Source organism: Python bivittatus, unplaced genomic scaffold (genome assembly GCF_059951505.1).
Source record: "Python bivittatus isolate LINGU-HERP-01145 unplaced genomic scaffold, Pbiv_v1 ctg000200_np1212, whole genome shotgun sequence".
NCBI lineage: Eukaryota > Metazoa > Chordata > Lepidosauria > Squamata > Pythonidae > Python > Python bivittatus.
This window is the reverse complement of record NW_028277040.1, coordinates 7,038,870-7,063,043: the sequence shown is the minus strand read 5'-3', so window position 1 is coordinate 7,063,043 and position 24,174 is coordinate 7,038,870. Positions and strand designations below refer to the sequence as shown.

The following is a 24,174-nucleotide window of genomic DNA, read 5'->3' as shown; positions in this document are numbered from 1 at the left end:
CTTCTTAAAATTCTTTTTCCCAAACATTTTCAATTCCCTTGCCTATTCTTTGGTTCTGCACATGGCAAAACATTCTTAATTCTTATAAGAATTATAGCAGTAAAAATGTAACTGTAAAAAAATTAGATCAGGGAAACCATATCATATATCAAAAGTATGATGGAAGTTAGATATACCGTATCTAAAGTATTACTTCATGCTCTTCACTTAAAAGAATTAATATTATTTGGAAAACAAAATATGCTCAACCAATACAAGCTGAGTTAGCCCTCCCAATCTGTCAAGACAATACCATTCCTCCCCAATATTCAGAAGTCCATATTTAAAACTTGCTTTAGAAATTTGAAAAAGGTAGAAACAATTTCTAGCCCCAACTGTTCCTTTCTTTTCCCATTCCAATATATTGTGCAGAAGAATGAGGTTACTTTTCCCTTTGGAAAAAAAAATGCATTCTTTGGACATACAAGCTTGGTACTTAGTAACATTCACTGCTGCAGAAGGCTCGAGAGATAGACCTGTATCCCGCTTAGATGTAAAGTGTGACTGTTGATGAAACTTAGGCTTCACAGTCACCAGATGGAATCAAAAATAGCCTGTTGAAAAAGAAAGGCACTTTGAACTGTAGATGTTCTCTGTCCTCTGTAGAAAAGGAATTCTCATGATATGTGTGATAATCCATTTTTGTACTGTAACAGAGAATATCCTTAGCTGGAAGGATTCCATGCCATCCTCAACTAGGACTAGACCTTTTGCTGTCATCCCCAGTGACTTAGAAATAACTCTACGTACTATCCACTTACTGAATTCAGTTGAATTGTAAGTAGGCTGCTTATAAAGCCGGCTGCAAGGAGGCATGAAGGATTAAGCAGGGGTCCTACAATTGTCAGTTAAATGAGGGTTAGTCTTAAACGCAGCAAAAGTGTCTGTGCTCCTTGGGCAGTGGGGTTACGAATTTTCCTGGAACAATAGACACACAACTATATTTCATAGCAGAGAAAGGAAGCATGTTGGCCAACACCTATTTTCTCTATAAGCACAGCGCACATATGAAGAAATAACCAGCCTTTTCTCAGTACTGAGGCCAATATCCAAGTCAACATCACTGCTTCATACTTACCTGAGTATTCTAGCATATCTGTAGGGATTGTTATTTATGCAATTTTGAGGCTACCTGACTCCTGGACGAGTTAATGAGAAAAACAATACATATAAAAAGAGATCATGCAGACTGGAAGAACAAAACACCCAGCCGTAAACCAAATATAACTAAAGATTATTGAAGACTGCAAGTTTCACTAGTCTAATATTTACATCAGGCTGGGGTGCTAAATCTGGACTGGGAAAACTTTTGAAAGCTAGGATGATGGAGTGATTAGGGTGCTGGACTAACACCAGGGAGATCCTGTTTCAAGTCCATCCTCAGCCATGGAGGCTTACTATGTGACTTTGGCTGATCGACCTGTCTCAGCTCAGCTTAACTCCCAGAGTTTTTATTATGGGGGAAAATGGGAGGATGGAGCACTCTATATGAGCTCTTGAATGAAAGACAGGATATAAATCTACCAAAACAAATAAGGATATGTGCTGCCTGGTACCCCTTAAAATAAATTTAAGTGTGGTATGGATGCATGCCAAATAACATTAAATCATGAATGTATATTTAATGTTCCTGTTTGCTAAGTCAGAAGTGGGGAACATGTGTCCCTCCAGATATGGCTGAACTGCAATATCATGCCTGGGAACAAACTGCCAGGGGTCATGCCTCTGCCCCATCTGGAGAAATACAGATCTCCCCCACCTCTGATCTTGATGGCTAAGCCACTGGTTCAGAGTTGTGGAAAGTATGATGAACTGGACAGAGATGAGAGGTGCCATAAGCAAGATCATGAATGGACTACTTATATTCATGGGATGTATGGGACCCCTAGCCCCATTTTGTGGGCCACAGAAGCCCCCAAGTCCACACTGCCAACATTCCAGTGATATCTTGGTCATTTTCCTCACAAACCTTGGGCAAAAAGAAAAAGCCCTCCAAAGAAAAATATTGTCTGCACATGATGTAAAGAGAGTGGTTTCCAATAAGCACCCCAAGCCTTGCTAACATGGTATAAAATGCAATTAGGTGTACCTTCATTGCTATACTGATATGTACATTGGCTTGAAAGCATGTAAGAAAGCATGTAAGATGTTTGCTGATCAAGTCAATCAATTATTATCCTTGCAGTTATCCGTGGAGCCCTTCTCTCTTGCATCTGAATATCTGTGGGTCTTAGAACATCACCAAAATTGCATCATCTCCCTCTTTCCCAAGAAAAACAACAAAAGAACTTGATACCGATCTGCATCTCTTGTCCGTCCATCTACCCTAAATAAAACACAACTTCTTTGAAAGCTGGCTTGGTGATCAAATGACAATCCAAGGACATGAACCATTAACAGAAGCCTTTTTGAAGCCAGCCAGATTTTTTAAAGCTGATCTCTGGATGGAGACAGACAGAGTGGGTGGTTAGATACTGTAGCTGAACAGGTGCCTGATGATACATATGCCATTGAAGGCAGAAATGGTCTAACAAGTTCTTGCAGAGACATGGAGAAATATGAAGAGGCAGAGGAATGGCTAGAACAAAATGTTGCAGGAAAGCTAACCTGCAAAGGCGGCCGGGGGGGGGGGTTGTATTGTGAAATATTTGGACACTGAATGACGACAGCAGTGCAATGGGTTTTTGAGGGAAAAAAACACAAGAATTTGTGTGCCACAGAAAGATAGATGGGAAAGGTGGTTCAGGTATTGGACTAGGAGTGGGGAGAACCAGAAGTTCTTTTCCATCATTCAGTGGATGACTTTGGCCCTAACACACACTTTCTCAGGGCAACAAGCTTCACAAGGTTGGTATTGTGGGGAAAAATAGGGGAAGGAATGCTATATATGCCACCTTGAACACCTGAACAAAAGATGGGATCTAAATCTAATAAATACATAAACAGATTTCTTACCTAACACCAGACAATATTAGAGTGATCAGAACTACCAATACATTTAGCATAAATGGGGAATGTTGAATTGGTCACCTAGAAGACTAGAGTCAGGCTTCTTTTCCATCTGTTGCACAAACATAGGGAAATTGCAATGTCACGTATTGTGCAACAAAACAGCCTGTGTTTGTCTCTGAACTTTGGGATTTGGGATGTATGAAAAAAGCTTCCCTTGATGGCATTGCCTAAAATAAGTTGTATATATTTGCACATATGTGCAAGTTTGAAAAAAAATGTCTTGTATAATGAGTAAAACACTTTTTTCAGAAATGTTTGAAGAAACAATGGAAAATAAACTAGTTGCAACTCTAGCCATTTGAACAAACTGTTGATTGTTTACCTCCAGATGTTCCTGAATACAACCCCTAACATTCCTTGTCATTAGCCATGACAATGAGGCAAAAGGCAGTTGTAACAACATCTGGAGGGCCATTGAATCCTCACCCCTGCCCTAGATAATTTATTTAATCTAGGTGACCATGAAATACCTAAAAATAAGTGCTTTGAATTTAACTTGGAAATGGTTCTTCATGAAGCCTCAATACCAGGGTGAAAACAATTGCCTCTACTTATGGAGAATTTTATATTACTCCTGGCACAAGTATAATTTGCTTAATATTCTATTGAGCTGCTTTTGGAATCTCAAGCTGTCACATTCAAAGACTTTTTAAGCATTGAGAAGAACACTCAGCACCTCCCCCTGTCCCACTTCTCCATGGCCCCAGAGAGGGAGAAGTCTTTTGCAAATGTTACTGGTTGTCAAAGTTTTCTCTTGAAATAGAAAGCCTCTGTAGTCTTTAAAGGTGCTGCTCTCGGCTGCTACTCCATCTGGCCTCCACGGTGTTGGTTTATTCACCTGGACACTTACAGTGGTAAGGTATCTCGAGGGACCTGGTTACATGGAAGTTATGGTCAAAGGCGAGAGGCTGGGGAATCCATGCTAAGTGGATGCCCATGACTTTAAAAAGGCCCAACTGACGCACCACAAAAAATCCTTGAAAGCAACTGCTCTTGGGCACCGAGGAAGATGTACTTTGCTGAATGTCACCTAGAATCAAGTAACAGCCTAAAAAATTCAGGATTTGGTTCAGTTTTGGACAGAAGAGGAAAAAGCATTTGTTTACATAGCCCAAGGTGCTATCAGAGAGAAGTTTCTGCAGAGGTATGAGTTGTCACCCCCAGTTCAGATGCAGCCAACCTTCCAGTCCCCTTAAGGATGACATTCAGAGAGTGGCCATGAGGCAAGAGGAAATTCTCAAATCAGTTCTTGGAGGACCACATATTTCTGGAGCCTATTTCAAATAGGGCCACCAAAGAGCTCCTCAAGCAGATATCCAAGGTATTATAATAGTGAAGAATTTGGGGATATCAGCAGGAAATGTCTTAATCAAGAACAAGACTGACAATGTCCTGATTCCAGTTGGTCTTAGTAATCTTAGCTGAAATGGAAGGCTTCAAAAGGCTTCACCCCCACCAAGTGCCCACGGATTCCATCTTGCCACCTACTCTCAAAGCTCAATATATTCATTTAATGAAGATTTCTTAAAAAGCTACCTTTTATAGAATCACCACTATTCATCTGCAATAAACAGATTTCCACTTTAAGGGAATCTCTGAAATCCTTCCCAAATGGTTTGGGAAGCTGAAAATTATAATGAACTGAAACATTTAAATATAGTTGCACAAAATAAAGACTATTTTAATTACTGACATAGAACCATTTAATACTATGCTCAAAGCCAGTATCATGCTTAAGTTATTCAGTTTTTTTTTTTATACAGTTTATATAGAAAAAAAGCTTTAAATACAAGGACTGCAATTCCAACCCCGAAGGAAGGCAATGAATTTTGCTCCATGCCACAAGAACACACATTCGACTGGCTCCAGAACATCCTTTCTATAAATAGCAAGCCACTTTCTGTTCATATAGGAGACGAAGATCCAGCAGAGTTCTCCCTGGAGGGAGAGGAAATGAAATTTTACCAATTCATCATTGCTGACCCCTAGGTCACTTCCCACACTGTTCTGGAAAATCGCTAGAGCCTAACGGGAAAAGAAAGAAGGAATGGACAATAATCAACTCTTCTTCCTTAAAGGTAGCATTCAACTCATGAGAACTTTGGGATCCAACCCATGATTTGAATAGCTAGTAAAACAACCCATTTTCTGCATATGTGGTAAAATAGGTAATTATAGAATTTTTGCTTTAACTACCCTCTCACTCACGTTCATGCTCCAACATCTGAAGTGGTTGCCTGGTATTTGTAGCAATATAGCTTGTTGTCTGCTCCACCACTCAGCAGCAACTGTAACATGGAGGGAGGGGGGATCAAATTATAAGAAGACACTATTAAAAACTAATTGTTTTTCTAATCTAAGTGGAGAAAAATGCTAAGTAATGAAGTCCCTGTATTATTTAAATAATAAAAAATCACCCTGACTTTGTTTCTGATAATCTTCAGGTAGCAGGAAAATATTCTCCTGTCAGCATTATCCCCAATATGAAAAAAACATAGAAAGAAATGGGAGCGGTAAAGTGGTAAAGACATTCTTTTCATGTTTGATTACTGTACCATCAGAATAAGACCTTCAAAGCTATTAGTCACGAAGAAAAAGAACAGTAATATGATTCAAAATGTAATATATCCCTGGAAAACCTCTACTCCTGTACCTGAAAAAGAAGTGTCTTTATACACAATAATATTTATAATTGCTTAACCATGTTATTTCTTGTTCATGGAATTCAAGCTCAATTTTGCAACAAAATGTTGGCTAGATGAATGCATTTTGTTAAGGCATGGGTAATTTAATTTAATGTAATAATTTACACAATATAGACACTGCCCGACTCCAAACTGACTCTGGGAGGTGTACAATAAAATAGAATGTACAATACAATAATTTTAAAAGAAACAGGAAATAAAAAAAAAACAAGAACCAATGGTGAGTCTGGCTACCCAAACCCACACACCATCTGACATGGGCCCCAACCACCCTAAAGCAAGGCCTGGGAGAACAGCCAGGTCTTCAAGGCTTTCCAGAAGGCCATCAGAATGGCAGCTACACTGATCACAGGGGGCATCTCAGTCCAGAGAAGGCACGCTTCCTGGTTCCCGACAGATGACATTCTTTAATTGAAGGGCCGGAGTGCACTAACTCTGTCATACTGAACCAGCCAGGCTAATACCAGGGGAGACAGGCAGTCGCTCAAGTAATCAGGCCCTATGCCATGTAGGGCTTTATAGGTCATAACCAGCACCTTGAATTGCACCCGGGAGCATGCCAATAACCACAAAGCAGAGGTGTCACACGTGCATACCCAGGCATGCCCATCACTGTCCACACCGCTGCATTCTTGACCAGCTGAAGCTTCCAGGTGGTTTTTAAGGGCAGCCCCATATAAAGTGCACTGCAATCTAGGAATCAAGCCATGATGGCTTATTTAGCAAGTCTTGTTAAATGGTCACTCATGCTGTACTCACCTCACATGAGGAGTGACTTGCTAAATAAGCCATCATGGCTCAACTCCTAAATGTTAAACCCTAAACAGAAGGGCAGATTTAGTAAGTAAACCAATAAATGCCTACATGAATAATACTAATTTGTAAGCTAGAATGGCCACATTCACATATTACATTAAGCAAAAATGAAACAAACCACCTTATGCTTATGTTATGAGGACATTCTGAGGTAACCTTTGGTCTGCCTAATATCAGAGAGATGAGATTTTGTGCATAGTTCGGAGAAAGGTAGAACTTACACTATAATGTAAAGATAATGTCTTTATCTAATTGTCCTATAAACCCCTTGACACTGAAAGGTTTAGTTTGTTTTGTTAGAGTGGGTGATGAAGGGGCTGCAGCTGCCTGGAAGTTTCTTGAAGGGATCTCTCTAAAACATTGGTGGGAGCACAGCGCAGAAGAAACAGATGCACAAAATGAGAATGCTTAAAGGAAATAAACAATTTGGATTTGCTGAAACTCGGTTCCAGCTTACCATCTTTTTCTTCAGTGAGTTTTTATTAACACGGCTTCCCCGGTACAGCTGTTTTGTTTAAGAAAAATGAATTGTAAATATTTATATCCCTAATAGCTGGGATGAGTTTGAGCCCACAGCTCTCGAGGAAGTGGACAGAGTTCTTGGGACTGTGAGAACAGCCATTTGTTTATGATATCCATGTCCCTCCTGGCTTGTGAAATCTGCTTGGAAAGTGGGATGTGACTGGATCCATGAGGCAGTGTCAGCCTCTTTGAGGGAAGGGGTGGTTCTGTCTGCCTTGAAGGAAGCATGGTGCACCACCTCCTGAACAAGCTATTGCTGTATCCAACAGTATGGAAAATTTCTATCCAGTCTTCAACTATCCTGTTTTAGAGAATCAGGCCCTATGCCATGTTTTAGAGAAGGTGGTTGGGCTGTAGCTCCAGACGGCCCTGCTGGAAACAGATTATCCAGACCCTTTTCAGACACATTTCATATTGGGATATAGGGCTGAGACAGGATCAATCATGCTTGTCAATGACCTCCAGCAGAGCTGGGATGGAAACAGTGTGACCATCCTGGTTCTCCCTGATCTTTCAGTGGCCTTCAGTTGACTATAGTATTCTTCTGGACCATCGGTAGGGATTAGGAGAGGGGCACGGTGTTGCAGTGGTTCTCTCCTTTTCTCTGTGGGCAGTTCTGTTCTAATCAACTGGGAGGGGGCATTGAGATAGAAGCCCCTAACTTGTGGGGTGTTTCAAGGCTCAACATTTTCACCCCTTCTGTTGAACATCTACATGAGGCTGCTGTGTGAGATCATCCATTGGTTCGTGATTGACAGTAATGTTATCAAAGTCTTGTCCAGGTGTCTGGAAGCTGTAAAGGTTTGAACGGGGAGGAACAGACTCAGGCTCAACCCTAGCAAGACTGAATGGCTGTCAGTTTTTGGGCTCCGAATCCCAGAAATTTTCTATCTTTAGTTCTGGATGGGGTTACATGTCCCCATTTGGGACTGGTGCGCAATCTGAGTTTTCCTAGGCTCCCAATTCCTGCTCAAAGAACAGATGGCAGCTGTGGCCATGAAGGCCTTTGCACTGGTCACTCACACACCAATCACCACACGTGATGACTACTGCAGTGTGCTGTACATGGGTCTGCCCTGGGAAACCACTTGGAAGCTGCAGCTAGTCCAGAATGCAAGGATATGGGAAGCGATGGGCATGTTATGATATGTCCATGTAACACTGCTGCTCCACAAGCTTCACTAGTGACCACTTGGCTTTCAGATGCTGGTTACCACCTATAAAGACTTTCATGGTACTGTTGTAATTATAATTGTTAATAAAATTACTATTAAAAAAAGACTTTCATGGCATAGGGCCTGCCTATTTGAGGAACTATCTATCTCTGATAGTTTCTGCCCATCCTGTTCAATCAGATAAAGTGGGCATGTTCTGGGTCCCATTGATCAAACAATGTCACTTGATGGGACTCAGGAAGTTGATCTTCTCTGTCATGGTAACTGCCTCTCATTTTTACAGAAGATTCCTGGAGTGAACGTGACCAAATGTTTTAGCCCTTCGAGGGAGTCTTTGAGAATTTAAGGACTTGTTTCATTTCAAAACAACAACAAATTGTCTTGATTCTCCCTGGTTTGGAGGAGTTAAGAAAAAAGGGATGCCTTAAGGTCTTGAAGACTTAAATCCTCCAACCACCAATTCCTAACAGATTGCAAACTCTGATCCAACCACCTCAGGGATATCATAATACTCCTTGACCACACCCCCATTTTAAAAACAAGTGCAATCCCAGCCCCAAGAAAACTGACTCCGCCCCAAGGGCAGGTGTACTACCTGATCCATTTACCTCTTCTGTGGCATGTATACGTATGCATGCATTCATGTGAGTATCTAGTGTACACATGCAATGCCAACTTCTGTACCTTTTAAACTGCAATAATAGTTTCAACTAATTAAGTGTCATTTTGTGAGTCCGGATAGTGGCTATAATTCCTCCGACTGAGAAGAAGCACCTATTTCCAAAATTAAAGATTTGCATTGCCCAAATCTGATTCCTGCATGCCACCTTCTGTCACCTGTTTGTGTACAAACCCAGATTTACACTTTCACATGAACAAAGGATATTGACAACAGTCCTGGAATATTTTATGTGGTGCTGGGTTAAACATTAGACCTGTACTCAGTTTTCATCTGATTCTACACTTTCTTGAAAGATCAGTTCTTACCCCGGCTTCTGTCCACTCCACACAGAAAACTTTGTCTTCATGAGCCGCCAAGTCATAAAGAGGAGCTTTGCAACTGATGAGATATGGATATTAAAGTTAGTTTTAGTACTGTCTTATTTAAGTGGTATGGCTCTGATGACTCTTTGCTGAAATGAATAATATTCCATTTTAATCCATTTTGTCTCCAACTCCCCTTCCTCTATTTTCTTTTTCTTCAAATGTACATCTACCAGGGCACACACGTTGTCAGTGGTGAATCAAAACAAAAATCTTACTTCAGTTGACCTTGATTCCCGGAAAGTATATGGCCATGTCCATAAAGATGTGCAATTTTCTTTTCTACGGGTGTTTTTTTTCAATTTCCCAACATACCCTACAGCTTCACCTAGCTTTTTCAAGATCAGCCATGGCACGACAGCCTTGCATGTGCTTTAATACTAAATTCAAATAAAAAAATCATGTTGGGCTCTATTCACAAGATAAAGTGATTATATCACTTCATGTACTGGAAATGCTTTATGGTAGGGAATTTGGAGGCACGTTTGCAAAATTCACTTGTAGGTTCAGACCTAATGGCCCACCAAGAGTATCCCTGAAGTAAGATTTATCTACCAGCCAGTACATTTTAAAGCAAGAACTTTCAAAAACTTCAATTTCTTCAATTTGTGTGTCATATAGTAACCTGAATCCATATGCGAAATGCAACAAACAAGAACTCAAGATTTCAGCTTACCTCCTTGTATCCCAGAGTTTGACAATGTTATCTAAAGAACCCGAGATAAGTTGCTGCTCATGAGTAGGGGACCATTTCACTGAAGTCACCCAGCCAGTATGTGAGGTAAGAGAAAGTAACACCAAAGAGCCATCTGAAACAAGACAGGCAAGATCCAGTAGCCACAATTTACAACATGGCACGTAATTTATAGTCACAGAAAAGAAGAAGTCAAGATAAATGCATATTGGATACAGAAGCTTGTAATAATTTTTAAAAAATGCCAGAAATACAAAATAAAAGCATTCCTTGGTAGGATTCTGATTTTAGTTTGCTAAGGTAGAAGGTGACAGGTAATTTGGTGCAGTGGTGCTAGATTAGGGATGAGGAAACCTGAGTTCTAGTCCTGCCCTAGGCACTAAGCCAGCTGGGTGACTTTTGACCAGTCATTCTCTCTCAACCCTACGAAGAGGTTCCATCAAACCATTTTCAAAAATGTTGCCAAGAAAACTGCGGGGACCTGTCCATATAGTCACCAGGAGCCAAGGCTGACCTGAAGGACCGCCACTACCTGTCAGCCCTTCAAGGTAGTCCAGACAGGAAACCAAAACCATAAGTACTAATACTACCTTTATTGTAAGGTTACAGTAACAGATCTTGCAAGTGTAAACACACTTCCTCTCTCCCTTGCCTTTACTTTCCAGAGAACTAGGGAGGGTCCCTTCTGAGAAGCTTACTCCAACACCATTCCTCCTTAGCTGAGCCCTAATTTCATTTATCAGACTATTGTCTAGGCTGCAGCTCTTCCTCCTGTCTCCCAAATGTATTCTCACAGCTCACTATATTACCACAAAGCAGAGGGTAGATGGCATCTCAGCTGGACACAGAATGGCAGGGGGAACAATCCTATCAATGTTTTTCCTGTGTTGCTTGTGACAACCATTCCAGAGCTCAGCCACTAATGAGCTTAGTAGCTTCCTTCAAAATATAAACTACAGATCCTTAAAAAATAAAGTGTCATGACACTGATATAACTGTAAACACAGGATATCTATGGGCTAGAAGGAGGGATAGGGGAACCTGCCAGATCAGCTTCATCTACATGGTGTGACTAGCAGAAATGTTGCAGAGTCTCAGGTAGAGACCTTTCCCATCATCTGATCCCTGGCTCTGGATTCAACTTGGGACCTTCTGCATATAAAGCATGTCCTCTACTACTGAGCTAAAATCACCTACACGCAGAGGTTTCAAGAATGGACAGAGAAGGTGAGACATTTCCATTACTTTTCTGCCACATCAAGGAACAATAACCAATGCAGGCAGACATTAGAAATTCATAGAGTGGTTTCCCAATCCCACAGTTGTCATGTGAGTAGCCGCTCCTGGTTCAGAGGCTTTATTAGAAAGCACATTCCAAAGTACATGAACTTAGTACAATACTAACTTACTTACTCAGCTCAGTAAATAAGTGACCTTAAAACTATAATAATCAAGGAATACCTTTGACATTAAAAAACAAACTCATAAATCCACTTCTACTCACCTTTGTTCCGAGGATCCCATAACCGAATGTGTCTGTCAGTGCTTCCAGAGGCTATGCGCCGACACAGTGGTGAGTAGGCTATTGAGTTAAACACTTTGTTTCCAGTCTGTGATAAAATAAAAAGCGTGGTAAGTAGCATTTTATTAAAATCCCCTTTTGGAAAAAAACAAACCAACCAAACACAGAGAAGTCAAGTTCAAGTGGAAAGCTCACTTACCAAACTGGATTTAAGGCTTCCAGTTTCAACATCCCAAATCTTAATTGTGTGGTCCCACGAAGCACTGCAGATTTCATCTGTATCTGACCAAAGTACAGAAGAGACTGATTCTGTATGACCAGAGAGGGTTGCAATAGGAGTCTAGACATGAGAAATAAAGATTAATAAAACATGGTGATTGGTAATGCTGGGTTTTGTAAAAATGGAAAATTTTAATTATTGATTAAAGACTAGATTGGAAAGTAAAATGGAAAATCCCAGTAGAAGACAATGCCAAACCACTTCCATAACGTTGCCATGTAACATGGAACTTTCCATATAGTCACTAAGATAGGGTTTCTCAACCTTGGGCCCTTTAAGATGTGTGGACTTCAACTCCCAGAATTCCCCAGCCAGCCAAGCTGGCTGGGGAGTTCTAGGAGTTGAAGTCCACACATCTTAAAGGGCCCAAGGTTGAGAAACACTGCGCTAAGAACTTGAGGGGGAGTTTACTTAAAAAAGCACTAGCAGGAAATTCTGGCACACAACTAGCTGAGTAGAACCTTGGCATGTCTTAGTTGTAGTTACATTCCCTTCCACTTCCCTGGGAGTTCAGTTATTTAAATGAATTGTGAATAGAGCAAGCCACGTGAACTACTCATGAAACAGAACTGAACTTCTGATATAAAGCACTTTGCGAAGTCTTAAGATAATAGGTGCAAGGGCAGCTAGAGCAAACATGGTTTTGGAGTAAAGGCCCAGAGGGCACCACTAGCAGCCATCAACCCTGGCAGTTGCCCACATGACAGACTGTCAGGCCAAGCCTGACCCCATCCATTCCAGTGAAGTTCCACACAATTAATGTTTGCCTTACTCTTGTTAGTCCCAGCTGCTCTGTTTTTTGCTTCTTCCTTGGTCTGTTTACTACTTCCTCCACCTCCACTTCATCCTCTTCATCAGCAGGCACTGAAATGGAAGTGAGATAGGACAAACAAGAGAAGGCAATAATCACACACTCATAATCTCAAATAAAATAAATACAAGTAGCCTAAATTCGTTGTGAGTTATTTTTAACCTCTTGGGTTTCAACACATTTTCAAAGCTCATTGCAGGGAATGGATGGAGAGAAATCATGTGGACCTTTTTTTGGGATGTTATTAAGCATTCCTCCTCCTATCTATCTATCTACAGTCATGTGAAAAAGAAAGTACACCCTCTTTGAATTCTATGGTTTTATGTATTAGGACATAAAAATCATCTGATCCTTAGCAGTTCTCAAAAGTAGGTAAATACAACCTCAGATGAACAACAACACATGACATATTACATCATATCATCATTTATTTTACAAAAAGAAAGCCAAAATGGAGAAGCCATGTGTGAAAAACTAAATACACCTTATGATTCAATAGCTTGTACAATCACTTTAGCAGCAATAACTTGAAGTAATCGTTTTCTGTATGACTTTATCAGTCTCTCACGCTGTTGTGGAGGAATTTTGGCCCACTCTTCTTTACAACATTGCTTCAGTTCACTGAGGTTTGCAGGCATTTGTTTATGCGCAGCTCTCTTGAGGTCCCACCAGAGCATTTCAATCGGATTGAGGTCTGGACTCTGACTGGGCCATTGCAGCACCTTGATCCTTTTCTTTTTCAGCCATTCTGTTGTAGATTTGCTGGTGTGCTTGCGAACACTGTCCTGTTGCATGACCTAGTGTCAGCCAAGCTTTAGCTGTCGGACAGATGGCCTCACATTTGACTCTAGAATACTTTGGTATACAGAGGAGTTCATGGTCGACTCAATGACTGCAAGGTGCCCAGGTCCTGTGGCTGCAAAACAAACCCAAATCATCACCCCTCCACTACTGTGCTTGATGGCTGGTATGAGATGTTTGTGCTGATATGCTGTGTTTGGTTTTCGCCAAATGCGGCGCTGTGCATTATGGCCAAATATCTCCACTTTGGTCTCGTCTGTCCAAAGGACAGTGTTCCAGAAGTCTTGTGATTTGTTCAGATGCAACTTTGCAAACCTAAGCCGTGCTGCCATGTTCTTTTTAGAGAGAAGAGGCTTTCTCCTGGCATCTCTTCCAAACAAACCATACTTGTTCAGTCTTTTTCGAATTGTACTGTCATGAACATTAACATTTAACATGCTAACTGAGGCCTGTAGAGTCTGAGATGTAACTCTTGAGTTTTTTGCAATTTCTCTGAGCATTGCATGGTCTGACCTTGGGGTGAATTTGCTGGGACGTCCACTCCTGGGAAGATTGGCAACTGTCTTGAATGTTTTCCACTTGTGAATAATCTTCCTCACTGTAGAATGATGGACTTTAAATTGTTTGGAAATGGCCTTATAACCCTTCCCAGACTGATGGGCAGCAACAATTGCTTCTCTAAGATGATTGGTGGTGGCTTTATTCTTCAGCATTGTGTTAACACACACTTCAATGCTCAAGACCAGCAAACTCCGGCTTTTATAGAGGTAGTCACGCTTGCTGATGATAACTGACCAAGGGCATTTGATTAGCAGCACCTGGCTGCTACTTAGCCTCTTCATACCTATGGAAGCAGTAAGGGTGTACTTAGTTTTTCACACATGGCTTCTCCATTTTGGCTTTCTTTTTGTAAAAGAAATGATGACATGGTGTAATATGTCATGTGTTGTTGTTCATCTGAGGTTGTATTTACCTACTTTTGAGAACTGCTAAGGACCAGATGATTTTTATTATGTCCTGATATGTAAAACCATAGAACTCAAAGAGTTCTTTCTTTTTCACACAACTGTATCTGTCTGTCTGTCTGTCTGTCTTTTCTCGTTTTCTTAAGCATTATCCTCAGTGGAGGATAATTAAAAACGTCTCTTGGGAAAGATCAACTTGTTTTGCCCAATAAAATCAAATAAAATGCTTCATCTTTGATGTCTTGAGTCTAACCAGAAAATCAAAAAATTATCTAGTCATGAAATCTATCTTGCTAACAACTCTTGTGCAATGATGAAGTTAAAGTCTAGTTTTCATTTGTTATTCTTTTGTATAAATGAGATTAAACAGGAGAGGAACAAAAGTTGAATTCTATTTATTCAGGCTTCTCAGCATGAGATTAGCTTATCAGATACTTTAAGGGACATTGTGCCATGCTAAATATATGACTTGTTTTGTACACAGTAATTGAACTTCATTACAGATACTTAAAGTATTTCTATTTCACAATGACACCATGTGTGTGGAATCTACAATTTTGCACTAATATGCTGCATTCTGAATTTACTGTTGACAACAAGCACAGCATATGTTTGCACAATGGAAGTGCATGCACAATCGTTAGGATGATCCATGTGTTGGATGGGTGAGGTGTGGAAAAAAAATGCTTACATCTAAAATATTTGTCTTACCTGCAGACCATATTTTCAGCATTTTATCCCAGGAGCCACTGCAAAACTAATAAAAAGCACAGAATTTCAGTGAAAAGTAAATATTTGATTTGATCTGATTCCAGCCCAAACGAATATGCTTGTGTTCAAGCCAGATCTGCACTGGATCCAGGGAAAGCTGTTCTCTCCACTTGTCAAACCTGCCCTGGTAGAGTTGCTACAGAAGCAGAGAAGCTGATGCTCCAGCTATAAAGGCTGTATTCTCCCACATGTACTTCCAGACATTGTCCACGAGTGGCACCAAAATATCCCTAGTGATTCCAACAACGCTGAATTGTACAGAAATCTGGAGGGTCTTCTTGCTCTTAAAATCTAAAATCTCAATGCTGCCACGATGTTCCCCAACATCGCTGACCCCATTATTTTACTAGTCCAACTCTACCAGTCAAATTATGAGACTTTAGTGCCATCAACAAATAACGATACAATCAATAAAACATATGACAGGAATGCCTAGAAATCCAAGGATGAAAGAAAGGCAGGACATAAAGCCAGGATAGGTTATTCGTTTGTTAGATTTATATTCCTCCTGTCCTCCAGCTGCACCTAAACCTCTCCAATCCTAATCCATCACCTTTCGCAAACTCTAAAGATCTGTATTTCGTTAAAACCTCAGGAGCAAATGCATTTATGAGGGAAGGTCCTTGGCAGTTATAACTAACTGTTATTTAAAAACACCATCCCTAGGAGTCCTTGGGGGAAAAAGTCAATTAGAGGGCCCACGTAAGCCATCATCTTACAAGGAGACCATGTTATGAGCTTTTGCTCTGAATGTTCAAAAGAACGGCACTAGTGCTGACAACACATCTCTGTCTACTTTTTAGAACGCGAGGGCAGGGGTGGGAAGGCGGGTAACTTACTTTGGTCCTTGAACTATCCACAGCTACAGATTCTACACTTCCTGCGTGTCCCCTGCAGCAGTGAAGGGCCTTCACTTTGTTCTTTTCCACGTTCCACTCCCAGAGGATGATAGTCTGGTCCATAGACGCACTGAGCAGCAAGCATGACAAACCGTCTGAGGAGCACAGGCAAGAACAAAAATACTGTACACCCAGCAGCATTTTCTAAGCCAATTATCCAATTTCCCTCTACCCCACAATCTGGTAACAGGATAAAGGAGCAAAACTTTACAGCAAAACCATAATTAGATTTAGAGCTTTTAAAATGTGTAGATAACTCTCCCCTATACCGAGTGGAAATACAATCTATCAATTTTAGGGAACGTGAAGGTCACTGATAATCCAAAAGTACTGATTACTATTGTATGAACCAATACTCTTATACAAGTATTATTTGTCTGAAAAAGTAATACAAATATAGGGGACCCTGAGATTCATTTAACCTGCCCGTTAGGTCTTAGCCCTTAACGGATAACTTCTTGAATTGTGATTGTCAATGTTTCTAAGGGCCAAATCCACATGTTGCTTTAAAATCTGAAGACACCAGGCTGTTTTTTGTTTTACTCTCCAATAAGCATAGGGAACCCAGCTGGAAAGAGAGGGTATAATCCTTTGCTTTTTGCTGAAATGCCAACATGGATCAATCTTGCCAGTGCATACAATTTACACGACTAAGAGCGCAACACTTTCTGGCACTGTAAACTGGAGATGCAGCCCCACTGCCACATCCGCATCTGAGTCAGAAGCACGGCTGAAGGATAAAAGCCAGTCAAACACCCTCTTTTCTACTAAGGCTGGGCCATAACTGAGTCCTTTCACTAATCCTAGAGTAAAAATAAAGACACATTTTTATACATGTTAAAACAACATGTAGCTCATCCTTAAATAACATAGAAAAGACCCCCAGTTTCATGAGTTCTCTCTCAAAACATGAGAGGCTCGGAGAAACTCCATGACTTCAACTAAGCTTAAGTCTGAAGCCTCTTGCATTTACATTGTTCTTGCATGTAAATAGCACCAGAACAAAGGTAACATAGCCTAGCCAAGCCTGTGAGGGTTTGAATGCTGCAGATCTTTTTTCCAACCCCCCCCCTCCGCCAACAAATGTGAAAGAAGGAATTTCAAAGAAAACTGAAGATTTAACAACTGTTAAAGAGACAGCCATCGCTTGGTGGAAGCAAAACAGCAACAAAAACAGAGTCGACTATACTAAAAGTCTGTCACAAGATTTTGGAGAAACTCTATTTAGCTTAAGCCCTACAGACAGTGAATTTTACTTACCTTTTTTAACCCAAGCTATATCTTTCACCACATCGATGTGCCCAGCGAGCGTCATAATAGGTTTGCCTTCTACTGACCAAATCCGGGAAGTCTGATCATAGGAGCCAGTCAAGATCCTATGGGAGTCACAAGAAGAGACTGTTTTTGAAGACGTCCACAGCTCTTAATCAGACAGTTTCTCCTCTAAAAATTTCAAATATACCCACTGAACAGAACTTTCATATACTATGCAAAACCGTATTTTTGTAAATGTAATGCCAAGACATGACTTGAAATGAGTTATAAACACTGTGCATAGTTAAACTTTAAAGCAACCAATAAAGCAACCAAGATTCCCCAAAATCTTCTAGATAAATATAATTATTCCCCAATAATTCTTATCATCCCTAGCCATGCAGCAATCATTATAACTTGCTAAGTAAATATCACGTCAAGATGTATATGAGGTTCATATCTGCACTGTTCAGAAATTCCATATTTGTGATTTGTACCAAAAACAGTGTAAGCCAGGCCAAAACCTAACTAATACAAACTTGAAAATTTACTACCAATGCCACCCCATACCCATTCTCCCATTAATTTACTCAGCTTAAAGTACATCTCAATAATAAAAGAGAAAAACCAAAATAGAAAATCATGGCAGAAAAAGCAATCATGTTTTATTTGGGCCAATTGTTCTGTCAGAAAAAGAGTCACTAACCTAACAAGTATGTCTAATGTACCTTCTCAGTTTAAAGCAACGCACGGTACAGTCATTTTTAGGATCTGTCTGAAAAGAATGGGAGGAGCTCATCATATGTTAAGCTGATCCATGAATAGTCTAAAACTTTTAGTTTTCTATCCTCACTTTTGAGGCCTCAATCCTTTCTACGATAGCAGCTTTCTATCTGGAAAAACCTTCCTAACCTTATTGGTAGTGCCATTTAATTTCACTGCTTCGTACATTTATGAAGCAGGTATATATCATAGGAAAACCCCCCATGGAATACCCCATTTGCCTAAAACCCTGATGTATGGAAGGAAGATGGATTATGAGACTTTCTGAAAGAAACAATAATCCCTCAGAGAAATTAGTCTTAAAACTGATTAAAAAACTCTTGGCAAAGAGACAATGACAATACTAATATAGCTGATAAAAATTAAACACTTTTGGAATGAACATCTCATTCCTGAACTCTTGCTGCAGAAAAGAGAGAAAGGAGCAAGGAGACAAAGATGGATGAACTCACAGGAGGGTGAAGCACAGGAACCTAGTTACAGGAGAAGCAAGCTTTTATGTAGTACAACAAGCTGTACCACAAGCCAAAAAGAGCCAAAAGCAATTTTAAAAATCTCTTGCCATTCCTCTGTAGCTTCAATAGAACTGATCCAGTCATCATGTAGCATGCATTCTTCAGGCTGGGGTGCTGTATACTTCTCTACATACTCAATTTCTACTACATCTTCCTATACGTGGAAGAAAGGAAAAAAGAAAAAAGAAAAATCAACCACTGTGCTATAAAACAAAGTCCAGGAGACAGAGATTAAACCTACAATCTCACATCCCAGGAATGGGGAACACGTTGCTATAAATTCATATATTGCATAAACCCCAGCAAGCCTAGTCAGCACAGCCAGTGCTTAGGAGCACTGGGAGTTTTGATCACCACCATCTTGAAAATGACCAGTTCCCCAGCCTTGCTCCTGTCCCTTGCCCAGGCTCAATGGAACCATGGCATCATATTTCCAAATCACCGTGCCCATGGCCGTTCTCCCAGCTTCATCAACGACACTGGCATTCTGGGATCTAGTCCATTCCACGGTGGAAATTACTAATTCAGAATCAGAACAGTAGTATAAAGTTTCTACTACTCAAAAATAGAGTTAAATGTAAAAACTTAAAAAGACGGGTGTGATAACTTCTTACGGTGGCTTACTTTTTATTACGCTGTTTTGAGTTTGGGAAAAGTGATATAAATGTTGTTTGTATCCAGTTTTGTCTTCCATCAGCATAATGGATACAAGAGGATAAATCTGATTTTTTTTTCTACCCTCCAAATATGCTCCAGATAGCTGGGGGACACTTTGTATAAGTCTGGGAGGTGCTGAGTGTGGGCAGCTAGGAACTCTGCTGCTGGGCATGGACAATATACTCACATGAGACTGAATCTTACACTTTCAGAATAAAATACAGAGTCCTCACTTAACAACAGTAATTGGGACAGGGACAGTCCCTGGTTATTATCATTAAGCAAGGACTGCACAGGTCATGAAGTGAGGACCTCATGTGACCGCAACTTCCAAATTCCTGTCAGCTTCCCCATTGACTTTCCTTATGAGAAGCCGGCAGGGAAGGCCACAAATCACAATCACGTGACCATGAAAAGCTGCAACAGCTGGAAATCTGGGCCAGTTGCTGAGTGCCTGGATCACAGTTGCATGACTGTGGGGGGTGCCTGGATGGCCAGAACTTCCAGGACCAGTTACAAGCACTGCTTGTTCAGTGCCATCGCAAGTTCGAATGGTCACTGAACAAGTGGTCGTTAACTGAGGACCACCTGTAATATTTTAGTCTTGCACCTGTATGCTTGCAAGCTTGATGGTTTATGTCATCATTAGAAAAGGCATCATTAGAAGTGGCTACCAATGTACCTATTAATGTAAGTGAATACTGGTTGACACTATATATCTCAAAAGCCTACAGTGCATGAAACAGAGATTAAAAACCAATAAATATGCACCATGCTTATCCCCACTCTACCCATTACAGTCTCCCCTATGGCTGCCAGGAAGAAAGTTCCACTGCATTTTGAAAAATACAATTCTGAGAAATGTTAAAAATTCATAGCATTCACCTCTTCCTTCAAAAAACATTAAAATGGCTTACTGTTGAAATATTTTCCATTTCCATGTGTTTGACCAGAGACATTCGCAAAAACTGTCCCTTGACAAGGAAGTCAAATTCCACATATTTGTGGCCCGCTAGAAGCAAATCACAGATATTGGGTTACATAAGTTACATCTTACATTAAGAGCAGATTTGGTGATGTCTAAGATATAGTCTCTCTTTCATTATTCTTAAATAGCTGTATTTCCTTTAACAAGTTTGCTCTCCAGACCACTAGCAATATTACCAGTACAGATCACATATTCCATAAATTGGAATGTAGCATCTTGTTTTTTTTCCAATCATATGTTTTGCTAGACCCTACAAAATATATTACTTGCCCTGGTTTTCTTTGTGAAGGCAGTCATGAGAACAAAACTGAGTTATTATTGCGGACAATCTGGCTTTATTCCAAAGCTGCCTAGATAAAAATTTCTCTGTGTAAATAAGTATCCAGAGAACGAGAGATTTTTTTTTTCAATCTGCTCTCCTTTGAAGCAAATGAACATTCAACCATTAGTAAATAGTACTGTATTTTGAATGGAGTACCCAGGCTGACATTACTACCTCTCAGCCTAATCTATTTTTCTAAATTGTAGGATGGGAAACTCCATATGCACTGTCCTGGGTTGGGGAAATAAAGTATAGAGAGATCAACTGCTCAACAATCCATCATAATTTAGTGCTCAGATTACATTATAAACATTTCTAATTTGTTTGATTAAATAATACTCAGTCTGAAAAATCTATAGTAAAGCAATTAGTAATCAAAATAATTTAAGTCTGCATAATTATAAATAAAAGTGATTAGTCATATGTTTTTGATATCTGATTTTACAATATCCAAGAGGGTTAGAATCTATATTAATGGAACTACATCCCAAATATAAACATACCATTTTTAGCTTCCAACAATTTGTTGATAACATTACTGAGGTCAGCAACTTCAGAAGTAGCTGGGATAGAAAAAGGAACATCATCTACTGTGTATCTATAGAGGGAAAAGAATCACATATTTAAAAAACAGATGGCATCTCAGACCTTCAGCTCTCTCAGGGAAAAATATAGTTAATAATTTGGGTTTTCAAGACTCTCACTGCTCACTGAGCAAACAAACAGGGAGAAATAACAGGAGTTTGTCAGAAGAATTCCACAGGACGAAGAGGAAAGTGACTCCAAAGCCACGTGTTCTGAATGATCGTGGGCTTGGCTGTGAGCCACAAAAACAGTGATCTCCTGAATGGCTTCTGTCTGCAAGAGCTATGGAGACCCACTGATTGCCAGTGTGGGTGACTGACTGACTACTTCCTATAGAGTAACCAGGAACTCTAAGAGGAATATAATGCAGCCAGGTTCCAGAAAGAGCCAGGCTCCAGGCCATTTCCCAGGAAAATCTGTCCCACTTTGTCCTTAAGTGAGAAGATCTGAGTAGAGAACAAGGAGAAATAAAAGCCCTTCTGCTGGTGGTGCTCTTAAAGGCCAAAGCAAAGATTGATGGATAGAATCTGCATTTGTGATTTGCAATACCTGTAGCATATTTGTCTTCCTGCCTGAATAAAGCATATACTTACAGTCTACCTCACAGGGCACCACAATGGCTTTTTAATCATTATAACCAATTCAGAGAAACCAAGTTCAAATAAATGGTAGAAATGAGGGCATAGGAAAGAGAAGGCTTTCACACATGCATAACTATACAGTTCTAGCGTGTTCTCCAGCTAAGCTTTATTGCAGAGATAGGCAACTTTGTGCCCTCCACGTGTTTTGGACTAAAGTATTAGATATGTTCGTTGCCTTGAGTTATTTATAATAATATAGTCAATATAAAAAATCTAAATCTAAAAAAAATCTAAAGCTTCTACAATTCCTTGTCATTGGCTATATAAGCTGAATTTGATGGGAACAGAAAATGCAGCTGTTTGGAGGGCATTAAACTGCCTATACACGTGTGATTGTATTTCACTGGGCATACTCTCAGGTAACACATACACACAGAGAGAGGGACATGACTAAGACCAAAATCTTTATGAAGAAATTGTATCCTTATCCATAAAGTAATCTCCACAATGCAATGAGGCTTACTACAGTAGATGGTTACACTCATATAGCTGGTCTGCAGAGGCTAAAAACGGGGTAATAATTTTACACTTTCTTTTTATTTCTATTACACAATTTCTCCCATAGGAAAGAGACTCAGTTTTTGGGCACCACCCTCTACATACAACAGGATCCCCACAAGACGTAAGGAAGGTGCGGTTGTTTCCATCCGCTAGGGAACTGCGCAGGCAGAAAGAAGAAAGTCTGCACACGCCTCCCCGGTCTCGGTCTCGTCTGCTTCCCTTCCTTGGTTTGATCACGGAACAAGAACTCCTGCCCACAGGAACTCCTCCGCACACAGACTGAGGTGGTGGCTTACGGGCTATCCAGTCAGCGTTGACTGCAACAAGCAGCACTTCGACATCCCCCCGTTTCTGTTTCAATTAAATCTCTATGGCTACCAGTACTTAGCAAACGAGCTGACTGCCACCCAAAGCAGCGGCAGCCGATACACAGTGTCGCTCCCTGAAATCCTGGACGGCGGGTCTCTGCCATCACTCGAATTACGTTTGGGCTTCCCCCCAACGAAGGGCTGCGTGGCCGTTCAAAGCCAAACTGCCTAAGTTATCTTCAACCGCCACAGACACCAATGAAAGCCCGTTTAGAAACGTTTCAGAAGAAGAAGGACGTTTGCAAAGCCCAGATGCGCTCAGGCTACGAAGAGCGGCCCGTTCTCAGCCGCGATCCTGGAGACCCCCCGCTCAGCTGGGCTGCTTTGGTGGGAACGCCGTCCCGCCTCCGTCTCAGCGCTGATTCGGATCAAGCTTTATTTCCCTTTCTGGCAAGAAGCAGGGGGAGGGAGCCCACCCTAACCCGGCGGTCGTCCCAAGGAGCGACCCTTGAAAAGTTACAGCTCCAGCCCCCTTCGCCGAGTCTTTCCCCTCCCCACTCACTTCGTGTCGTTGGTGAAGAAGCGAGCTTGAAGTCGCGCCATAGCAGGGACTCCGGCCGGCCAGCCCTGCCGCCCGCCGAGACGCCCGACCTCGCCGAACCCGAAGCTCCCACGTGGCTGAGAGTCCCCCGCTCCCAGCCCTGCGGGGCTCATGGATAGCTCAGGGAGCGATTAGTAAGGACTGCTCTTAAAGGTCACAACCCAGCCGCGGACTTCTTCCCACGAGGAGGGATGAGGGGCCTGAGCCGGGCGGCGTTTTCTCCGCCGGTGCTGCACGAGCCTGGTTTCCCCCCCTCTTCGGTAACCCACGGCAGAAGTGGCGCCCCCTCTTGCAAGCCCGGGCTTCTGCAGCGTTTATTTTTTGCGAAACCCCGAATGACGCTCCGACCTTCTGCAACGGTGTTCGGAGGGGCTCTGCTGAAGCCCGTGCAGCACAGTTCCAGCCAGAGGGTGGAATTAGGAGAGCTGAACTCCAGCCCATCGGAAGGGCAGCAGGCTCGATAAGGCTGGCTTAATTTTCTGGCGCAGCACGGGTTTCCCAGCTACTGTTCGGGGTGCGCCCCCCCCTTTCATTATTTTGTTAGCTGATTATCATTTCAGAATTAAGCGTAAGAAAGCCGTTTCAGGGAATATGGGAATTCCCAACTGTGAAGAATCAGGTTGTTCTAAGTTTACCGCGCAATTTTAGGCGTCTTTACTCAGAAGTAAATCCCTCTGTAGTCAGTGCGGCTTCCATCGAACTGAAGTTTAAACCGGGCACCCGATTTCTTCCGCTGAAGAAGAGCTGAACAGAACGTATATTACGTGCAACAGAACAAAATGAGTGAGAGGCCAGCCGTTTTAAACTACAGTTCCCATGATGCAACTCGCGACCATATCGTACTTTCGAGCAGCGATTTCAGCGCCTGCCTTGCGCGCTATTTTTATCCGGGACGGAAAGCGGTGACTTACTATGTAATAAATTATACTGAGCATATAAACTACGGATTGCAGGCTGCGTTCG

The 24,174-nt window shown here is 41.3% G+C and overlaps 1 protein-coding gene across 5 annotated transcripts in view; it reads right to left on the bottom strand.

The window, feature by feature from the left end:
• The window catches only part of WDR12 (WD repeat domain 12), a 31,520-nt gene extending 7,578 nt beyond the window's left edge, over window positions 1–23,942 (bottom strand). For 2 of the 5 annotated variants that reach the window (XM_015890535.3, XM_025175714.2), the window contains exons 1-13: window positions 23,173–23,942; window positions 21,079–21,173; window positions 20,183–20,277; window positions 18,656–18,762; window positions 17,317–17,432; window positions 15,997–16,151; window positions 15,098–15,143; window positions 12,582–12,673; window positions 11,729–11,869; window positions 11,512–11,617; window positions 9,990–10,122; window positions 9,257–9,329; window positions 5,260–5,339 (exon numbers count right to left, since the gene is read on the bottom strand). In XM_015890535.3, the coding sequence (XP_015746021.1) occupies window positions 5,262–5,339; window positions 9,257–9,329; window positions 9,990–10,122; window positions 11,512–11,617; window positions 11,729–11,869; window positions 12,582–12,673; window positions 15,098–15,143; window positions 15,997–16,151; window positions 17,317–17,432; window positions 18,656–18,762; window positions 20,183–20,277; window positions 21,079–21,173; window positions 23,173–23,324 (1,389 nt within the window). In that variant the 5' untranslated portion in view covers window positions 23,325–23,942 and the 3' untranslated portion in view covers window positions 5,260–5,261. Of the gene's footprint in view, window positions 1–4,711; window positions 5,077–5,259; window positions 5,340–9,256; window positions 9,330–9,989; window positions 10,123–11,511; window positions 11,618–11,728; window positions 11,870–12,581; window positions 12,674–15,097; window positions 15,144–15,996; window positions 16,152–17,316; window positions 17,433–18,655; window positions 18,763–20,182; window positions 20,278–21,078; window positions 21,174–22,404; window positions 22,424–23,172 lie in introns of those variants that run through there. The other 3 variants (XM_015890538.3, XM_007422017.4, XM_025175720.2) reach the window with 3 other exon arrangements.
• Window positions 23,943–24,174: the final 232 nt, after the last annotated feature.